Source organism: Populus nigra, chromosome 1, assembly GCF_951802175.1.
Source record: "Populus nigra chromosome 1, ddPopNigr1.1, whole genome shotgun sequence".
NCBI classification, from domain to species: Eukaryota; Viridiplantae; Streptophyta; class Magnoliopsida; order Malpighiales; family Salicaceae; genus Populus; species Populus nigra.
The window spans coordinates 22,449,939-22,472,037 of NC_084852.1; the positions used below are offsets into that span (position 1 = coordinate 22,449,939).

The 22,099-nt window shown below is 33.1% G+C and overlaps 1 protein-coding gene across 1 annotated transcript; it reads left to right on the forward strand.

Annotated features, from left to right (window-relative positions):
* Positions 1–1,487: 1,487 nt before the first annotated feature.
* LOC133690223 (uncharacterized) lies at positions 1,488–6,788 on the forward strand. The gene is made up of 11 exons (XM_062110454.1): positions 1,488–1,663; positions 1,767–1,834; positions 2,304–2,385; positions 3,069–3,152; positions 3,290–3,329; positions 4,004–4,049; positions 4,729–4,787; positions 4,932–4,999; positions 5,556–5,639; positions 5,743–5,801; positions 6,359–6,788. The coding sequence occupies exons 1-11, from the start codon at positions 1,608–1,610 to the stop codon at positions 6,442–6,444; spliced, it is 732 nt and encodes a 243-aa protein (XP_061966438.1). The 5' UTR covers positions 1,488–1,607; the 3' UTR covers positions 6,445–6,788.
* Positions 6,789–22,099: the final 15,311 nt, after the last annotated feature.

Sequence of the window (22,099 nt, forward strand, 5' to 3'; positions counted from 1 at the left end):
AAGGAAATAATTGCGAGGCAATTCCCGTATTGAAGATAAAAAAAAAAAAAAATAAACAGATCATACATTGCCAATCATTTCTTCTTCTTACAAATATTATTAATTTTTTGCCCCTCTGCTAAAAAATCTAGAATGAAAAACATAGGTGGGAGACAGTTGTTCTGTCTTTCGACTACAGCTGCCGCCGTTACGGTTTTTCTTTCTATGGGTTTTACTTACCCAGTAGTGTTGTGCCACGTAAGAGTGGAAAGGTAATGTTTTTTTCAACGGCAATAGAAACAAGAATGTCCGAAAAGCGCGTTGAACGACAATGCCTTTGCAGCAGTGGGAAATGCCACGTGGGAACAATTGCAAGCTGCGAATATCTCCCCTGGTGTGGTGACTGGCGTGATTTCATTTTTTTGGGGGCGTGAATGATAAGTGTTGATCTTGATTTATTTTATCTGTGGTGTGGGATTATGATAGTAGTGTTTAAATTATTTTATTTTTAAAATATATTAAAATAATTTTTTTAAGTTTTAAAAATTAATCTTGATACTGGCTTATCAAAATAAAATATATTTTTTTTTATTTTAAAAAAAATAATTTTTTTTTAAATACCATGCAAACGTACTCTTAAAAACACCGCAACAGGTGGGGCCGCTTCTGAGCGTTGAGTATCTTGTATTTTTCAATAAATTGAATAAAATCACATTAAGAATATTTCAAAAAAAAAACAATTATTGGTTAGACGAGCAAATGATAGTACAGAATAAGAATAAAACGTCAGTGGTTGATTAAGAATGTTCTTATGTTAAAAAAAATATTTTTAAAATTTATTTTATTGTTTTGAATTATTTTAATATATTAATATTAAAAATAATTTTTTAAAAATAAAAAATATATATTATTTTAATATTTTTTAAAACAAAAAATATTTTAAAAAATGAATAATATTACAATCCTAAAAACTAACTAGATTTAACTAATCAAGATTGCAGGTCTTTTGCTTATTATTCTTTTAATTATAAATATTTTTTGTTATTTTATTGAATTTTATCTGTTAATAAATAATTATTTATATAAAACTAACGAAGAAGGATAGATTATGAATATGTCTGAGAGTGTGGTTGCTTTTTAAAGTATTTTTTACTCAGAAATATATTAAAATATTATTTTTTATTTTTTAAAAAAATATTTTTGATATTAGCACATCAAAATAATTTAAAAATATCAAAAAAATATTAATTTAAAGAAAAAAATTTTAAATTTTTTAAAAACAATTTTAAAACACAAAAAAAACAAACAGTACCTACAAATAATTTTTGATTTTTAAAGAATTAGGAAAAAGGATTTCATCAAAAGAGTAAAAACTTCAATAATATCCAAAGCCCTTAATTATCAACGTGCCCAACCCGACCCAAACGAACCCTTAAGAAAAATTATTACGGCCCGGACCGGCCCAAATCCACAAGCATGTAAAGTCTTAAGAAATGCGAAGCCTTGTGATGTAAGTTGAACGAGCACTGGACAGACATCATCTGATTTAACACTCTTGTTTGTTTACACAGCAGCAAAATTTTATTACAGATTTATTTTCTAGGGTTTTGTATTCTGGAAGGAGATACATGGCCTCTTTTGGCTCTCTAAAATCTGCAGTCTTCGACAGAGAAGAGAGAAAACAGTAATTCTCTTCACTTGCTCTTTCTCTTGAAAATTTAAAAATGAGTGTACATACATATCCTTCAATGGACTTATCATTTTTTTTTAATTTTTGATGTTTTAAGGCAATATCAATCTCATATTCGAGGCCTCAACGCTTACGATCGCCACAAGAAATTTTTGAACGATTACGGTACAATCACCGATTCTAATTTATTTGTTTAATCGAATTTAGTGATTTTGCTGTATAGATTTTTCTGTTTAAATGGATTAATAAATATTTCGTTGTTATAAAAGAAAAATTGAAGGAAATGATATTGTTTTTTATCTTTAAAAGAAAGGCTGAAATGAGGACATAGAAGGGATTTATGCAAATACGAAGCAATGTGTTTGTAGAGTATTCCTTTCCTCAATGTCCTAAAGCAAAAAGGGATGGTGAACAATCTCCTCCTCTAAGAAAGGAAGGAGGCTACAATCATCCTTATATTTCTTTTCCTTTCTTTTCTTTACATCACTTGCAAATTATTTCTCATGACTGTTTTTTCTTCTCGTGTGTGTGTTTGTATAGGCTAAGTTTTGGTTTGGAAAAATATATATCAAGATTATAACTGTTTTATCTGGGCAATTTCGGGATGTATTTTGGCATTCGTGTTTTTGTGCAGTTAGTTATTATGGGAAAGGAAAATCTACCAATGAGAAGCTTCCGATTAGAACAGACAGAGACACCCTAAGAGAAGGATACCGGTAAGTTGATTCACTGTGGATTTTTTTTAATCTTCTTGTGTTGCCTTGTTACAAGCATCCATGAGATTGTTGGTGATGTTGATCATTTTTTTATTTATTTTTTTGATGTATAAGTTTAGCTGCCCAGGTAGACTTGGATGTGCTGAGTATTTTTGTGATTTTTTGTCCAGCATGGATGCCCTAAATAACTTTTGTTAACAATGATATCAAACTGATAATTAATCAGGTTAGAAAGATGTATTAAAGGAGGTGAGTGCCAATTAGGAACTATTTGGCAGTTGGCACAAGCTTGTTGGCATATCTTTTTATTTCTAGTGCAATTACGTGATTTACATAAGGAGTCCTATGGCTCAATTTAGTGCTAGAACAAGAAAGGGCGAGGAATAAAAACATTGATTTTCGAGTCTGCAAGAGGGTATTATTTAATGTCCAGTTAAGTACGGGGATGATATGTTTCCATCCAACCACATATGTTAAAGTTTAATTCACTGCTTGTTGTATTATCATTCATTTCGTTTCATGCTCAATTCACACCGAATCATTTTCGATCTTGAATCCTATTCTGTGACACTTTTGATGGTGGAAAATCCATCCACACCTACATGGTTAATGTGTCTTTTTTCTTCCTTTCTAATTTAGACTCTGCAATTATGTCATCTATCACCTCCCTTTAATTTGTCAAGGTTCATACGCTCGGAGGAAGATGATATGGATGCATCCTGGGAGCAAAGGCTTGTGAAGCGTTACTATGATAAGCTTTTTAAAGAGTATCCTTTGCGAACAGATGTTCGATGTTCTGAACAATATTATGGTTAAGAACTATCATATGTTCTGAACTATATTTGTTACTACTACATCTAAAATCCTCTTTAATATGCTGTGCACTTCCTTAGACTCTTTGAAGATATTGCATTGCTGATATGTCACACTACAAGGTTGGCAAGGTATGCGGTTTCCATTACACAAAGTCATCTAATCTGAGCTGTAATGAAATGAAACTGTCACACTACAAGGTTCATATGTGCTTGAGAATATATTTCATTGTTACATCAAAAGAATAAAGTAAACTGGCTGCAAAATATGAGTTGTAGATTGGATTTTCCTTTTCTGACATTGCACATTATTTTCTTCTGGCTTTTTTCCCCTCATCCCATATGGTCTAAACTTGGCATTTATTTCATCTTTGTTAGAGGACGGTATCTTGAAATGCATTACCCTATCTTTCTTCTTGCTGGGAAGTAGGGCAAGATTTCTGTTTTTCTGGCTGTTTGCCTCTCTAAGTCCTTTTATCACATAGAGAAACTTGAATAAAAAGCATATTTTTGACTTTGTGTGGTGAATTGAAGCAGCATTGCCAAATGTTTTGGGACTATCAGGGTTCTGTGGAAACTGACTACTTTATTGGATTTGGTATGCACAAGTTCGTTGTTGCAGAATTAGTGATTTTTTTTTTTTTTAAAAAAGAGAGGATATGTGCTTCTAAAAGGAAAAACAGAAAGGATGTGTTAAACTGCTATATTGCACGCCAAGACTTAATACAAAATCTTTCTAAACACTCAATGGTGAGTTGCATTCTATTTGATATAATATTTCTCTATTTTTGAATTCTTCCTTATAGATTGGTTTGAGATGGAGGACAGAGAAGGAAGTCATATCTGGAAAAGGTAATATTTTTTCTTTGCTGGTTATTTTAGTTACAGTCTCAATCACACGCATTAGTGATTTTATTCAAGGATTAGATGCCATTTCAGGAAGCAATCCGTCTTCTTTTGTTTTTATCCATGGAAACACTTTTATTTATAGTGTTAACTGAAATGCTGTGATAAACATGCCTGATGCATAACTGTCAGCATCACATCTTTATTACCTGTTTTGCACAACTAGAAGCTTGTTCAGGTGTTTGAAGTATGGGTATTGCCACGGCATTTTACTCATCCAAGCAAAATATTAATTATCAGTCGGGTCTTGGTTCTAATATGTAAATGCTACCATTAGATCTTTTTTAACTCAGGCTCCAACGCATTAGTAATCTAAATCTAAACATATATATATATATATTTTTTAATGTTTGCGTCTATGCCCAAGATTTATGAAATAGATTTTTTATTAAATACTGTCAAATTTTCCCTTCAATTTTATGAGTTTAAAGGATGCTAGAGAAAGTTGGGGCTCTGGAAATTTTTGTGATGCTGATTTTTTCCACAAAAAGCTTGTTAAAACTTCTGGTTCTCTTCCTGCTTGTTTGGGTACTACTGTGCTGTAATATCATTCATGATGGAATGGCATTGAAAGAATGTCTTGTTGTTTGGGGATTGGAAATTGATTTATTCCCCTTTCTGTCAGGGCAGTTCATTTGTGGTAACAAGCATTGTGATGTGAAAGATGGTTTGGCAAGCTATGAGGCAAGTGTTTATACTTCCAGCAATAAATTTAATAGCATTATAGTTTGTATGCTTGTGTATAGTTTGAGCATCATTACATCTTGCTCTCTCAATTTGGCTACAGTTTCATTTCTCTGTATGATCTTTGCATTCTGATGCCTGCAGGTGAACTTTTCTTATTTTGAAGCTGGTGAAAACAAGCAAGCCCTGGTGAAGTTGATACTTTGTGACAGGTGGGTTGGTTATCTATAAAGGTTGGCACACCCATTTACTTTTGCTTTTGTAATACTCTGTTTCTATGTAGCTTTAACTGTCCCCAGAATCTAACTACATGGTTATGTGAAACGTGGTGTGCCTTGGCAGCATTGCTGCAGATTTGGGATCTGAATAATGCTGTAGTCAGAAACTATTTCACTTATTTTTGACTTATAGGTCTTATCATCTTTGTATGGTTTTGTCAGTTGATCAGTTCCGCCTTATTGATATATGGTGCCTTTGCAAAATCCTGTTTTTTTTTTTTGAGCCGGATTCAATGTGATGCCCTACTATAATGTCAGAACACATTAGTTAGGTATCAGTACCATCTAAATATAGAACTTTTGCTGAGGAGTTTAGTTAATTAAATTCAAAATTCAGATGAGAATGTCATCATCTGGTATTTTACTTTGCCTTGGGTATCTTTGCTTTTGTTCCCATGAAATACATCTCCTTAATGTATTTTCATATTATTTCACTTCATTCCAGTTCTTTTACTAATTCCTTTCTAAAATGTTAACTGTTTCCAAATAGATGTGCTGAGAAACTTCATTACAAAAGAAGAAAAGAGAAGGAACAAATAGAGAAAAGGGAGAAAGGAGATCGTATAAGAAAACGGTATGAGCACTTTGCAGATTCTTGTCCACTTGTGAACCTATGTCCTGGTAAATTTTTATTGTCCCTGACTTGCTGTATAGAAAGCTCACGGTCCACCTTTCAGGGAACTACTTGAGGTTGTTGATGATTTGGACAATGAAGGGAGCGAGGAGAAGAGAAGAGGTTTGTGGCTACAAATAATGATAACATGTTTATTTTTCATTTACAGTTTCCTATGTGATGACATTCACTTGTGGGTATTTTCACTCGCTGTTTGTGTGTCCTTTCAAAGGTGCCATTATGCTTTTCTTTTCTCAAAGTTTGAATTGGAGCTTTTGTTCTATAGAATTGGCTCCATATCTGGAGGGTCGGTTTAAACAAACAAATGTTACATGTGACCTTAATCCATCTCAAGTTGAACAACTTTTGAATTAAAGGGAGGATTACTGGAGTGCTGTTTAGTCAGCTGTGCTAATACAAGACGAAGGGCAATTGCCTTGAAAACATTAGTAGCAAAATAAGCTTTGGTTCTACCTGATTGCTAAAGGGATTTTAGAATGATGTCAAACTGAAGTGTAATGGATGGCAGTGGAACTCATTGCCTCTGTCCCTGTTTTCCCGTTCTAACTAAAGCATAATGATTTCTGTACTCTTCTTGGAAAAATTTGTTTTGCTTCATGGCAATATGTTTGGCCATAAATGGCGAACTCAACACCTTGTACCTTCTTTTCCTTTGGCAGGTAAAAAGCCTACAATTTCTGGAGGCAATAAAAAAACAGACGATGATGACAACTTTGATGAGTTTCTTGAGGGAATGTTTCCATAACTGGACGGCAGCTGCCAGATCCAAGGGATGGTGTTCTTGTGCTTAACATATATGACCAGAAAAGTTTAGAAGGCATGGTAGGGACCTGCTAATGGAGCTACAGTGAGTTGAAGTCCGAACCTTTTTCATGCAGAAAAAAAATTGTTCACTCGAGAATTTAATGGAAATATTTGTGTATTTGATGAAACGAAGTCAAGGTAGAAGGTTGTACATATACTGGGCAGTATAATATGTTCATCATGCGTGCCTGCAATCCAAGTGCAAGTAAAAAAACGAGATGCAATCCAAGTTTGTTGACACCTGATTGTGAGAATAATTAAAATCCAGGTGCCATTTATGTATAATGTAATGCTACATCAATATGTGAAGACTGATGATAACTGCACTCCTTTAAACACAAAAGCTTTCCTGGGATAGCCATGAAAAGAGGAGAAAGGAAGGAATCCATCCTCCCGTTCCGGGGAAGAAGAATAAGAAGTGAAGATGAAATGCCAAAAGATGAGTGTTTTAGGATCGGTTGAGTGGTTTTTTTGTAGTTCATTAATGATTTTCTTGATCCGTCATTAAAGTAAAATCAAGCCAATGAATCCTGGCATCTCATCTTTATCGTTCTTTTCATGAGAGGCCTGTCTTCCAATGTACAAAATCTTGAAAGTAGTTCTGAAAAATAATTAAAAAAAGAATTGATTGTCGGCGATGAACAATTTTCTTGGATGCTAATATATGTATGTGATCTGAAGTTGTTTGGCGAGGCACATTGCTCATCGTTTTTACCAAAACACCACAAAAAAAAAACCTACATGTAAAATCCACGGAGTAACAAAAATCCACCGCGGGTAGAAAAAGAGCCACCGAGAAAATATCAGGCCCAGAACTTGCCAGCTCTGCATGACGACAGCAGCTTTTGTCATCTAACCATTTACCACCCACTAATGGCAGCAGTTAGCTTATACGGAATTAGGATCACCCGCTGCTCTCCACGTGGCTTTATCTTGGTGTACTACAGCCAGTATGTTAGCACGTGTCTTCTGGCTTTATCTTGGTGTAGTACAGCCAGTGTGTTACCACGTGTCTTCTGACTTGACCCCATTTGATATTCAATCACTGATTTTTTTATGTTAAAGTGTTTCTTACTATAAATATATTAAAATAATATATATATATATATATATATATATATATTTAAATTAATTTCTAATATCAATATATTAAAATAATCTAAAAACAATAATTTTAAATAAACAAATTTCAAAAGTATTAAAAAAAAAACTTTTAAAATTCAGAAACAAACAAACTATCCAAATCCCCCACTATCATGTGGTGGTCTGTCTATCAGCAGTAAGTACTAATTACAACGGAATTGATGCTTTTCTGGCAAGTTTTATTTTGCCGAAAGCAGCAAATGGCCCCAGCCATAATTCTGCCTCCTCGTCCTCAGCTCGTCTAATTTTCCAATCCTCGAGCATGGCATATCTCAGATATTGTTTGTCCTACAATGAGTTCACCTTAATTTTAAGCTCATACCATGTATATTCAATTCGTCTTAATTACACTTAGCTTGTTTGAAGTGATCAATAAGTTTGTAGCTAACCTTAATTATTTCAAAAAATCAGTTACTGTAATGAGAATTTGAGAATAATAAAAGAAAAACCAGATATTTAATGTTAAATCCCTTTAGCATCTAAGATGAGAGAAACTAGAAAAGGATGATATTATATCTTGATTAAAATGAAAATTCATTTATTTGAATAAATTAGTATTAATATCTGTATTTTCTCCCTAAAAAAATACCTGTTTGAATCAAAAATTGCAAGTCAAAGTCTTTCTTCTTTCTTTTTTAAAAAATAAAATATAAATAAAACACAAAAACTCATCAAACATTCCATTCGTTAAATCTCACCATCTTACAAAAACAAAATTGTTTAAATTCAAGAGGGATTGTTCACTTCATTTTAATGCAAATTAAGAATATATAATTTTAAAAGATAACTACATAAATCAAATAAATTTAAGAAAATAAATTCCATTAAATATGTTGAAACTAAAAGAATGAGTAGAAAGCAGACATTATTAATTATAACAACATCTAATCCTTTGAGTACATGCTTTAAATATCAATACAAATACTCTTAAAGAATGTGGAAGATAGAAAGTTGTTGATAAAGAAAGGATAATTGTTTTACTGTTTTATTTTTTTTATTGTATTTCTATTTTTTTCAACTGGAATTGGTTAGGAATTCTTTGTCCTAGGAATTCTTTGTCCTTTCTTTTAGCTTTCCAGCCTGTCATATAGCTAGTTAAGTGTAACATGTAACATTCTTTTCGTGTAGGATATAATTAGTTAATAGTTCTGATGTATATATAGGATCTTTTTTTTCTTTTTATAATTCATGCAAACAGCTGGAATGAGAATGATATTAGAAAAAAACTTAATGGCATGAACTCTCTTTGTTTATGACTATTCCTTTCCCCTTCTCGTTCTGCAACCTCTAACATTTTTTTCATGGTATCAGAGCTTATGATTGCTTAGCTAACCACGAAGAAAGAAACCGAAAATCAACAAATACCAATTATTGCTATGAAATCAACCTCATATTTTCCCAACTTATCAAATCAAAATAGCCTATACCGTCTTGACCATAGTTTTGAAACCCGGCTCGGCCTAGCGGGTCGACCCGGAACCCGACCGACATGAGACTAGAACTGTGCCGGGTTTAAGAAAAATAGGAAAAGGCAAAACCCGGGGTGACCTGGTAAAACCCAGTCAAAAACTCGGCTGCAACCCGTTGACTTTTGTTTTTTACTAAAACGACGTCGTTTTGATTTTAAAAAAACATAATTGACATAGGCGACCCGGTGACCCAATTAAAACCCGAAACCCGGGTCTTGGACCGGGTCAAGTTTAAAAGCTATGGTCTTGACAATGGTGATACATCAGTTCTCAGTTTGGTCACTGATCTCTTAACCACATAGAACTATGTCACTTAGGTAAGGCCCATAAAAAGGGCTCTTAGAGCAAAAAACAATCTCGTTTTGCTGATAACAGTATCACAAGACCCTTAAATCCTAACTATCCTCTTCTGGAAACTTGGGAGAGATGCAACAATATGATTGTTTTTTAGATTCATAACTTTATAAGTCCTTCAGTGAAATCCTTTTTTATCCTTATTAATAATGCATATGAGATTTAGAATGAGCTATGTGAGAGACTTACTCAACAAATTAGGCCACAAAATTTTCAACTAAAAAAGGCTTTAGTTAACTTGAATCAAGGGAATGATTTGGCCAATATCTACTATGCCAGAATGCTCTTGTGAACAGATAGAGGTCTTGGATGCTTGCTATCAATAAAATTTTGTATTTCAGTTTCTAATGGGTTTGAATGAAACATACTCCAACATACAAGATCGGATCATGTTAATGGATCCCATACAATGAGTTAGTAAGTTTTCTCCCTCATTCAACAACATCAGATGTTGTTTTGCACACCTACCCTTGAATCAATGACTCTTTTCACCATAAATACATCCACAAGTTTTAGGTCATTTAGCAGATCTTATTGCCCTTATTATAAGATTCAGGGGCATCTCTTGGAGGACTGTTTCAAGGTAGGAAATGAAAAACCTCTCACTTGTAGTCATTGTTATATGAGTGGTCATTTAGTATAAAAGTGTTACAAGCTAATGGGATAGCCTTCTGGTCACAAGTTATATAACAAGGTAAAGAGATCAAATGTGCATGCTAGTTAGTCCAACATGATTGTAACTGAGGATTTTTCAAAGAATCACACTGACTAAATGACTTTGATTCTGAATTAGTATTAAAAAATCTTGTAGTTTTTTCATAAAAAGCACAATCTAGCAGATACTCATTCTCTTATGCCTTATAATTCAACCACCCCTTTCATTAACTACACAAGTCTTACATCTATATCTAGTATCGCAACCTGTCTCTCCACTTACACACATAATTTTTTTTGATATTGCTAATGTTTATTGGATTATAAATACAAAAGCTACACATCGTATGATTTGTAGCACCATTGTTTTTTACAAAAATCACAGTCATTGTGTCTTATAATGTCAAACTTCCCAATGGTCAGGAGGTCCTAGTCACATTTATAGGCATTGTTAAGCTCTCTAAATTAATCACTCTTAAAAATTTTTTATGTGTTCCTTCATTTATTTTCAATCTCCTTTATTCACCAATACTAGCTAAAAACATCCATTGTTGTTTTGTTTTTCTGTCCAATGTTTGTTTTCTATAGGACCTCACATTGTGGATAACGATTTGATTGAGTGAAATAAAGAATGGTCTTTACCACCTCCAACACATTGAAGTATCTCTTATTGCTTTAATGTGTAAATTATCCAAGTATTATGATACTTATCATCTACTTTTTGCTTATGTTGCAAACACTAATCATGTTTCTAATCTACGACATTATCGCCTAAGCTACATTTCCAACTCTAGATTACAATTAATTCAAGATCCAATTGTAATTAAAAAAAAACTTATGCTTTACTAGCAATGAAACTCCTTGCTCGGTTTGCCACATGGCAGGATAACATAGACTTCCTTTTAATAAAAGCATGTACAAATCTTTTTTCAATTTTGAACTTATACACTTTGACTTATAAGGGCTATATTTTGTGGTTGCTTATGATGAAAATAGATATTTTTTTACTATTATCGATGATCTATCCTGTGGTACTTGGGTTTATTTACTAAAAAACAAGTCAGATGCATGAAAATCTATAGAGTCATTCTATAATTTGATTAATACTCAATTTAGAGCTAAGGTTAAGTACTTAAAAAGTGATAATGGGATAGAGTTCTAAATGAGAGATTTTTTCTATAAAAATGACATTATTCACCAAAGAACTTATATAGAAACCCTATAGAAAAATGAGATCGTTGAGAGAAAATATCAACACATAAATAATGCTAGAGCTCTTATATTTCAAGATAACTTACCTCTTTAACTCTTAAATGATTGTATATTCACTATAACTTATATTGTAAATTGTAGCCCTACATATTTACTACAAATAAGACACCTTATGAAGCCTTTTTCAAAACCAGTCCTATTTATTATCACTTGAGACTATTTGGGTGCCTCTATTTTACCACCACTATAAGTCAGGTAAGGAAGAATTTTGACTCGTAGGCAAGAAGGTGTATATTTCTTGGTTATTTTTTTAAGGGTGAAGGGTTATAAGTTGTTAGACTTATAAACAAATGACATTTTTTTTCGTACAAAGATGTAACCTTTCAAGAGTATAGTTTTCCTTTTAAAACATTTGTATCCAAAACTTCTTCTGATACAACATGTTCTAAAAAAATGGTACATCAACAACTTAATTCTCGTTATCCTCTTACTTCAAATCCTATGTATGATACTTGCACTCATTTTAGTCCAATGTCTGAAAACCCTTGCTCACACTTCAATTCAAATGATTCATCTTTAAATGAAAACATTTATTCTGATACAATTAACACAAATATTCAGCCTAACCCATCACAATCAGATCATACTTCCTTCTTCATTCATCAACATTCTTTTATTTACACAACATCACCTCCTACACCACACTCATCTACTTCTTCTCTTCATTTTCTTAAGTTTGCTAAGATGAAACAAGCTCCCAAATACTTACAAGACTTTTATTGTCACCTGACTTCCTTCAACTCTTGTGATCTAATTTAGGTCATGACAGCTGAGGCTATTTCAGGTAAACAATTTTATTTGAGTAATTTCCTTTCATGCAATAAATTATCTTTACATTTTTAAGTATTCTCTGCTTCCATATCTTAACACATTGAGCCATAAACATATGCCTAAGCTGTTAAAGAACCTCATTGGTGTAAAGTCATGAAGAATGAGTTAAAAGCTTTTGAGTCTAACCAGACATGGATAATGATTGATCTTCCTCCTGGAAAAAGACCTATTGACTGCAAATATATTTATAAGATAAAGTACAATTTAGATGACAACATTTAAAGATTCAATGTGAGATTAGTTGCAAAGGGATACACACAACAAGATGGTATTGACTACCACGAAACTTTCTCCCATGTTTCCAAACAATTCAGAATAAGATGTCTTTTGGCCATAGCTGCAGTTAAGGGCTGGGATCTGCATCAGATTGACGTCAATAACACATTCCTTTGTAAAAACTTATATGAGGAAATGTACATGAAACGACGTCCTGGATATACCCAAGGCCAAACTCATCAAGTTTGTAGACTACTTAAGAGTTTTTATAAGTTAAAGCAAGTATCGTGTCAATGGTACTCAAGTTTCTCTACCTCTTTGCTTGAATTTGGCTTTTGTCAGTCCAAATTTGATTATAGCTTATTCATCAAACAAGATAATCATTCCTTCACATCACTGCTAATATATGTAGATGATATCATATTAGCAAGTGACTCTCCTGTTATTGTCGAGGATATCAAGGTCTTCCTCAACAATAAGTTCAAGATCAAAGATTTAGAAAAATTGAGGTATCTTCTTAGGATCGAAGTTGTTAGAATAGAACAAGGGATATAAATATGTTAGAGGAAATATGCTCTAGACATTTTAACAAGTTCTGGCACTCTAGGATCTTGGCTTTCTAAGCTTTCTATGGATCAAAATTTGAAGCTTAACAAAGAAGATGGTACACTCTTATTTGATCATACTTATTACAGGTAGTTAATTGGGAGACTTTTATACTTGACAATCACGAGACCAAATTTATCTAATAGTGTGCAAATCTTAAGTTAATTCATAAATCACTTGATCTATACTTGATAACAACATTTAAAATCCTTAAATACATCAAAGAGACGTTAGGGTAGGGGCTTTTCTTTCCCTCTTCAAGCAATTCAGACATTGTAGCCTATTGTGATTCTGACTAGGCATCATATCCTAACACCAAACGTTCTATTTTTTTATTTTGCACCTTCCATTGTTCATCTTTGGTCTCTTGAAAATCTAAGAAGCAATCAGAGGTGTCTCATTCTTTAGTAGAGGCTAAGTATTGTGCCATGGCTACTACCAGTTTAGAGATTACTTGGTTGTGTTTTCTTCTAAGTAATCTTGCATTTTCTATCGTGTCATGACTCTCATCCTTATATTGTTGTGTTGCATCGTGATAACAAAGGTACGATGCATATTACTTTGAATCCCGTATTCCACAAAAAGACCAAGCACATTGAGTTGGATTATCACCTTATCCGTGAAAAAATTCAAGAAGGGATTTTGAAGACTGCACACATCTCTATAAAGTATCAACTGATTAATGTTTTTACAAAAGCTCTGCCTGCATACTTGTTGTCTTCTCACATGTCCAAGATGGGCATAGTAAACTACCATGCTCCATCTTGTGGGGGTTGTTAAAGAATATGAAAGATAGAAAGTTGTTGGAAGAGAAAGAATAATTGTTTTACCATTTTTTTTTATTGTTTTTGCTTTTTTTTTTCTAGTTGGAATTAGTTAGGAATTCTTTGTCCTTTCCTTTAGCTTTCCAGCCTGTCATATAGCTGATTGCATGAAACATTTTTTTCGTGTAGGATAAAATTAGTTAGTAGTTCTGATGTATATTTAGGTAATGTTCTTTCTCTTTGTATTTCAATCAAATAATTAGAATGAGAATGATACTTAATAAAACTTAATGACCTGAACTCTTTTATTTCTAACTATGCCTTTCCCCTTCACATTCTATAACCTCTAACATTTCTTTCACATACACTTGTTATTTTATCCCAAGTAAAATAAAATATTTAAAATCTTACTTTTTTTATATACTTATTTTTCTTATATATATTCAAGATACTCGAATTTCTCTTATGTTTTAGTAAAAAATAATTAGTAATTAAAAACATTTTGGATAATTAACTATTATAATGACCTACCTAAATTTATTGTAAAAATATTTTAGATCAATGATTGGAATAAACAAACTAGAAAAATTGTTTTTACTCGTAATATTTTTATATTATTTATGATATATATAATAATAATAATAATAATAATAATAATAATAATAATAATAATAATCAAGGCATCAATTTTAATGCAAATCCCATTTTTTGCATAGCAAGTTTTTGAAAATTCATGTGAAGAAATTTATCATATTGTATATATCAATTATCATTTAGCTAATAAATTAATGGATATCATTGCCCGTGTAGAATTAAATTTCAAATATCTTTTCATGAATGTTTGAATTTTTTTTATTTAAAATTATTATTTTTTATATTTTTAGATTGTTTTGATATATTATTGTCAAAAATAATTTTTTAAAAATTAAAAAAATATTATTTTAATATATTTATAAACAAAACACATTAAAAAAAAAATCCTCCAAATACCTTGTAAAGTTGCAAGAATAGTCCTCCCGACACTAGCTTAGATGAACACGTCGTTTTCATCCCTCCAGTAGCCTGCGAAGGAGTCTTCTGTCTATGTTCGTGTATTCCCGTCCATCTCACGATTTGCCTGCTTTGTCCAAACACAAAGTGATTAAAGAGAGTCGTGAGATCGGGTAAATTATTGGAATAGAGAACCAACCGACAAGGTCATTATTGCTATTACCATTTTAACTTCTTGTTTTTTCTGTTGGACTTCTTGGGTGGCTGCTACCTAGGATCAGGACAAGAATGCCGTCACCAAACGCCGTTAACGTTCCACAGGCCACTGCCTAGGGTTTGACAATTGCTATATGCGTGCGATCAACGTGGCATGGCATTAGTGGGTGGGCCCCATCTAAGCCATTATGTTCTGACACGCAGTGGCTTCCCCCCACAAACGTCGGCACATGCAATAAAAAACAAAACATATATATTTTAAATCCTTGTGCAGGAGAATAATTTTTCTTTCCTTTTCTTTTCTTTTTATTCCTTATACAAGAGAATATTTTTTGCACCATGCTGTGAGCATAATGCCCAAAATGCCCTGCTCCCTACGTTCGCTAATTTTAACCCCAAATAGGGTACGGTTCGTCTACGCACATTAGAGACTTGACTGAAGGTACAAGACCACGAACTCTCAAAGGTAATCTAGATAAAATATTTTTAATTGTAGTTTTTAAAAAGTGGGTTTAAAAAAATATATATGGTTAAAATTGTTATAAAATAAATTTGTATATATAAAATAAATAAAAAATACATCTTAATAAATTATTTTAACTTTTATAGAATCAAGATTTGAAATATAATTATTTGTAAGGCTTGATATAAAAAATAAAAACTACTTATGGTTTTTCTACATAATTAAACAAAAATAAAAAATTATCATAATATTAAACAATTAATCTTTTAATTAATTAAGAGTCGAGATTAGAGATTAGAAATTACCGCTAGAATGTCGTTTGAAAGCTTAAAAAAAATAATAAAAAACACATAGAGTCATGACAAAGAAAAGCCTAAGGATCAAGGAGCTTGGTATAATGTGATTGGATTTGCAAACACCCAAAAGATCTACAAAAAGTGCTGATCAGACCCACTCGATTGCTAGTTGGATAGTAACTTATCAACTAAAAACTTCTATCAAATGGTTGTTAAAGATTAAACTTGGTAGTCAAGCGTTTCTAAAAGGTAAAGGGAACTCCACAACTTCTGCAAGAAAAAGTGAGAATAATGCCCCTCACTTACCTTTGGGACAACCTGGTCATGATGTGTAACTACTCAACTTGGACATTAAACTTGTTTTTCTTTCTTTTCGTTTGTTTTTTCCTTAATTGAACAAAAAATAAAAATAAAAAATTGCACGAACTCCAACTGTGTTGCATGTTTTCTTTTGGGATTCGATAAATAACCGATCTGCTGCTACTTGGTTCGATTTCAGCTACGGTACTTGTTTTCCTTTCTTTCTGGACCAAAGGAAATGAAGTGTATGTACTTTCAGCTGATTTCAGGTACTCTTTTTTAAAAGCTCGACCCAGTTGGAAGAAGCTTCCAATATAAATTAAGTTAAATCTTATTAATTTTCCAAGACAAAAAAATAATACAAAATGAGTGTAGATTTCAACTGGAATAAATATAAAAGAGAAATTTTGTTTAATTAATTTCAATCTGAGAATGCTACACAAATAAAAGAGATTTTTTTATTTGGTTTGATGATAAAGAACTTTTTGAATTGATTTATATGTTAATTAAAAATCATTTTTTTTCTAAAACTACACTTTATACATTATTTTGGCGTATTTAAAATTTTTTTAAAAATTAACTATTTAATGGATTAATGTTTTTTTTCTACAACAGTCGTTCAACAAGATGACTATAAATAAGGTTGTGAGCTATTATCTCTGGATTTAGTCAAGTGTTGAGCTCAGACGTATATACGTTTGGTGAGATATCAGACCTATAATCTCTGAATTCAGTCAAGTATTGAGCTTCAAGCATTAGTAGGTCGTGTTGGGCCTGTGCTCGCTTTAACTCCAAATAAATCTTAGGCTCTTTAGTGAGACCATAAGTCAAATATATTTTTCTGATATTTGAATCATTTCTCCTTCTATGAACGACGAGATCTTAGGGGCTATAAAAGAAGTCAATGTAATCTCCACTTGCCAGGTTTATTTTTTCTCTACTATGAATGACATGTTTTTTTTTTGAAGGCTACACCCTAAAACATGATAGAAATGTATTATGGTTAATGACTAAAAATTTAAATTTCTTGTATATGAATTATATTATTCAAAATAACAAATGCTTTGTACTTTTCAAGTCATAAATCTTCCAAAGATGAGATGAGTTTATTCTCTTTGGTGCGATGAAATATTTATTTTGGGAGTATTGAACATCTCTTTAGTGCTACGACATATTTTATCTTAGAAGTGATTGATTCCTAATATGATAGGCACATTGTATCAGCAATAGGGATGGATACAGTCTCCCCATGATGCAAGCCTCTTAAATCTTTCAAAGATGGGATGAATTTACTCTTCCTAGTGCGATAACACACTTACTTTGAAAGTAATGAACATCTTCCTAGTGCTATAACACACTTACTTTGGAAGTAATGAACATCTTCCTAGTGCGAAAACACACTTACTTTGGAAGTAATGAACATCTTCCTAGTGCTATGACACATTTTACCTTGGAAGAGATTAACATGTTTTCCCTAATGCGATCACTTTTCTCCAAGGATAAAATAGACATTGCATCAACAATAAGCAAATGCCTACAAATGATATTCCTTATCGATTCCCAGAAGGCAGGACCATTTAGAAATGATCTTCTAAGTATGGACATCGGGCCCATAAATGGTTAGCTAAATATGGGCATTGGAACCATAAACAATCTTTTAAGAATGAGCGTTGGACCCGAAAATGATCTCTTAAATATAGGCGTTGGACATATAAATGTTTAACTAAATATATGCATTGGATCTAGACAAGAACTCTACACAAGGACTTTAAGCTCATGGAAAAAAATATATGAAGATAAAATAATTATATTATAAAAGAAATGATGTACATAAAAGAAAATATGTGTGTGTGTGTGTGTGTGTGTGTGTGTGTGTGTGTGTGTGTGTGTGTGTGTGTAGAGGGATTTAAGAATCCAGCCCAGGTTCCTCAACTAGATACTCCCCTCGTTAGGCTGAAATGACCCTGAGTGAGAATACATATGTGAAATCATGGTTAAGAAACAGATAGAAGGCTGCGTTGAAATCCACTTGTGTTCCTCTTGAAAGATCGAAGAAGTATCGGTTGGATATGGCTGGGAAAATCTTGTCTCTCATCGTCTAAATCAAAGCTGCTAAACCCTTGAAAATTTCTTGAAACTTCTTATGAGAATCCTTTAGGACTTCTAACTTCACTTGTAAATGCCAGTTTTCTTCTCTAGTAGCTAGGGGTGTTAAACAAACCTACCAATCAATTAAACTATTAAAACCAAGAAAAATTAACTAAAAACACCGAACTAAGAGAAAAAACCGATTTAAAAATCATAAAACTCACTCAATTTGGTTTGGTTGTGGTTTTAGACACTAAAACCAGGTAACTGAACCGAATCCATTATGCTTTAAAGGCTTAAACCTACTTAAGAAAAAAGAGGTATAAGTAGAAAAGTAACCTAACTTAAGTTCCTTAGACTTAAAAATTCCCCTACTTTCCTACTAAATACTATAATCATCTCATTCTATCTCTCTCTTTAACTACCATCACCAATTTCTCTGTTACAAATTACTTCATCTACCATTTTTCCCCTATCGTTCTCCCTCTTTTGATACAACATCTTAATCTGTTGTCTCCCCTTTCCTTCTTTTTCCTTTTTTATTTTCTTCAAAAACCCACTTTAATATGTAGAATCTAAGGATCATATGAATTTATTTATTTTCTATTTGTCTTTATGGGTCCAATATAATCATGAGTCGTTATATCGGACCCATATTTGTGCTGAAGCCATTGGAGGTCTTTCAAAGAGAGAGAAAAACCAATAAAAGACCCATAAATGGCCCAATCTTGGAAATTTATCCACTTGTTTAATCCATCATCAGTCAAGCTATCAATGAATATGTTATTCAAAGGTATATCTGAGGTTTTTAGCAACTGGAGGTAGTAAGCCAATAATTATGACTTGAAAAAGTTTTTCTTTTGGTTTAGGTGTTTAGTTTTTCTTTTGATTCTTAAATGCTTTTTGGTTTTGTTTTACAATAATTGCTTTCATTTATTATACTTCATCATTTAAAGTGTATAATCTACATAACAGAAGCCATGATGAGCCAATGTATAATCCACTCCACTTTTCTTGTACATTTGTTAGAAGTGGATTTTTTTAGATTAAGACTGAAAGTGTTCTCCCTCATTCATCTACACTAACCACAATTTTACTTTTAAAAAGGTTGATGCATTCACTGCCTGCCACTACCACTGGTAGTGTCTTGCAACTTGCATAATTTTCTTGTTCGATAAATTTTCCTTTGCATACTCCAGTAAGGACCTTTAGAGAGTTTAGTAAATAATTTGTTCAATAAATTTTCACTTTTTTTTTATTTGCTTGCTGTTATGATTAGATTTTCTAGTTTCATCCCAAAAAACCTATCTTCATTGATCTACTTGAACTGGTTTTCAATTCATTTCAATTTATTTTCTTAGGAAATTTCATCACTCAATTCAATTGGGATTTTAGGCCCAAATCAGACTGGACCAGACCGTGAACACCTCTACCTGCAATAACAAGCTCAACTCGTGTGGCAACAAGGTCATCTTGCAGACTAACTTAGGAGGCCCTAGCTTTAAAGAGGTCTTACCTTAGGGGAACCACCTGGTTGTAGGAGGCCTGAGCGTTTTTTTCCTGAAACTCAACTCAAGAGTAAGGTCTTATTCTTGGTCCTTTAGTGTGGTATAAGCCACCTTAACGCTCTATAATTCGATCTCCATGATGACATTTTTCCCTTGCAGTTGTTCGAACGCAGCTTGATTTTTCATGCTCACAACCGTGACCGTCCTCATATAACCCCTTTTGGTAGCTCAACACCTCTAGGAGTGGGCTCACATCATAAAGGTTTGTCAAGGGTATATGTTAAAAGAGGTTATCATCAAACCAAAGTAAAAAAGAAATAAGGGTTTATTTTTCCTTAAATTAAAAGCCATTTGGCTAGTTAAAACCAAATGATGATGAAAGATTTCATCAGACATCGCTATGATATCTGATGGGATGGTGAAGACTCTCTCTAGTGTTTTCATCACCTCGAGGCCAGGCTTCCCGAGGTCCGTTCTCCCTACAACTATATCCTCTATAAGTTACCTCTCCTCATCTGTCAGGGTTGAAAAATTAAACGGATTACAAACCAGAGCCAAGTTTGAGAAAACATCCTTGAACTCTTTAGTGCTAGCTCTGGTAGAGGTTCTAGTTGGTAATGTAGGAAGTTAAGGCAAAGAGAACATAAATGTAAGAGCCTGTACTAGTAAGAGTGAAGCATGAGTTGCCACTGGGTAGAGATTTTTCTTTTCTTGAAGTAGATGGCGGCACCAGCAATCATTATATGGAGAGTCATGTTTACTTTTTCTCTATATAAGGAAAGATCACGACCTTTAGCTTTTACGGGGGATATAGCCCTCACTGTTGTCTCTATAGAGGTAGGGCCTTCAAGAGTAAGGAGTTCCCTAATGAAGATGGGGGAAGTCTCCCCTCCTCTCTTTACCTTTGCCTCAACCAATGGCACGAGATAAAATCCCCTCGAGCAAACTCTTTATAGGAGGATCCCATGACACATCTCATCCTCCTTCAGTTATTAACCTTGTAGGGACAAAGGGAGATCAGGTTTTGAAATGAGGCAAAAACAAAAGAAAATGACCAGATGACTTTATACCTTACAAAATAGCCTGGTAATATCCCTTGACCATTTTATCAATTTTATAATTGGTGTGGGTCGAACCCAGCACAGCATAGTTCTTCTCCTCATTCAAGCTTAAATGAGACTTATTATTTACTTCGTAGGGGGACCCTCTAATAGTGGGAACAGCCCCAAATTAATTGCAATCCTTCTCAACAATTGATTGTCTTAATTTATCTTATGATGAGTCATCTTCCCCTCCATTTCTTAACAGACGTTGGCTTCCCAGCCAAAATATTTTTCATAGTGTTATTACTCCTATTAACAAAGGTGAAAAACCAACACATAGTGTTGCCACCATTTGTGTCGGCGACCAGTTGGTAGCAACTTTTGGAAACATTTACTGTAGGCTCGAGCATAACCATTCTGCAAAATTTTTCAAAAGAGGACACAATTATCCACCCATTGGGATCTAACTAGCTTAGACCCAACTTGCAGTAATTGAACACATCCCTCATAAATCCTTGATAAAAGGGAAAGAGTATCTCATTACATATATGCTGATGAGGGCAGTAATTTCAAAATAATCATGAGAGGTGCTTAAGGTCAATCGGTTGATGCGTTCATCAAAGTGAGACACTTGGGCTATATATATTTGCTAGGTTGGTTACAAGTCACGAATTCCATGCTCGCGGTATAAATGTTACTGGGGACATCATCTTTAGGAGTTGAAGGAGACCTTCATCTCTCTTGAATATCTCTGGAAGGGGCAGAATATGAATTTATACGAAGATACCTTCCCTACTCCTCACCACTAAAAGAAGCCGCCAATGTGGCACCCGCTCTTACCCTAGGTCACAATATGAGGAACCCATGTCTCCCATTACTTCTTTCAAGTTTTGGTTGAAACTGGAACTCCTCGTCAGGGACTAAACACTTCTTTTTTTTAGACAAACCTGATATTTCTATGATCCATTTTGTTATTATTAAAAAAATATATATGAAAAAAGGTCTTGAGAATGTTTGTTTGTGAATTTTCTTCGATTAAAGAAGAGGTGACTTAAGATCTTCTCTATAAAGATTAGTTTTTCTTCAAAAATCACTAAGTAAAAATGAAAGAAATGTAAAAGCAAGAACAACTAGGGTTATAAAGAAAATATTCCTCCATCCCTACCATCAAATAAAGAACCTTTCGTGTCATCATAAATATCAAGAAGACTACTCAAATACTACATTGAAAGTTAGGTGTCATTTCATTTCCTGAAGACAAACCCCCTAAAAAAAGAAGCCATCTGGACTTAAAAATCCCTATGAAAGACGCATAAAATCTTATGGAGAAGACAAAAGGGTTTCATTTACTACTATCAGAGACTTTTCAAAATCTCTCTGTAT

Bases quoted from the DNA above. Each gene is read 5' to 3' on its own strand.
- LOC133690223 (XM_062110454.1), top strand. From the start codon at position 1,608: ATGGCCTCTTTTGGCTCTCTAAAATCTGCAGTCTTCGACAGAGAAGAG. The intron at 1,835-2,303 runs GTACAATCACCG...GTTTTTGTGCAG, and splicing joins GAAATTTTTGAACGATTACG to TTAGTTATTATGGGAAAGGA. The intron at 3,153-3,289 runs GTATCCTTTGCG...GACTCTTTGAAG, and splicing joins TATGATAAGCTTTTTAAAGA to ATATTGCATTGCTGATATGT.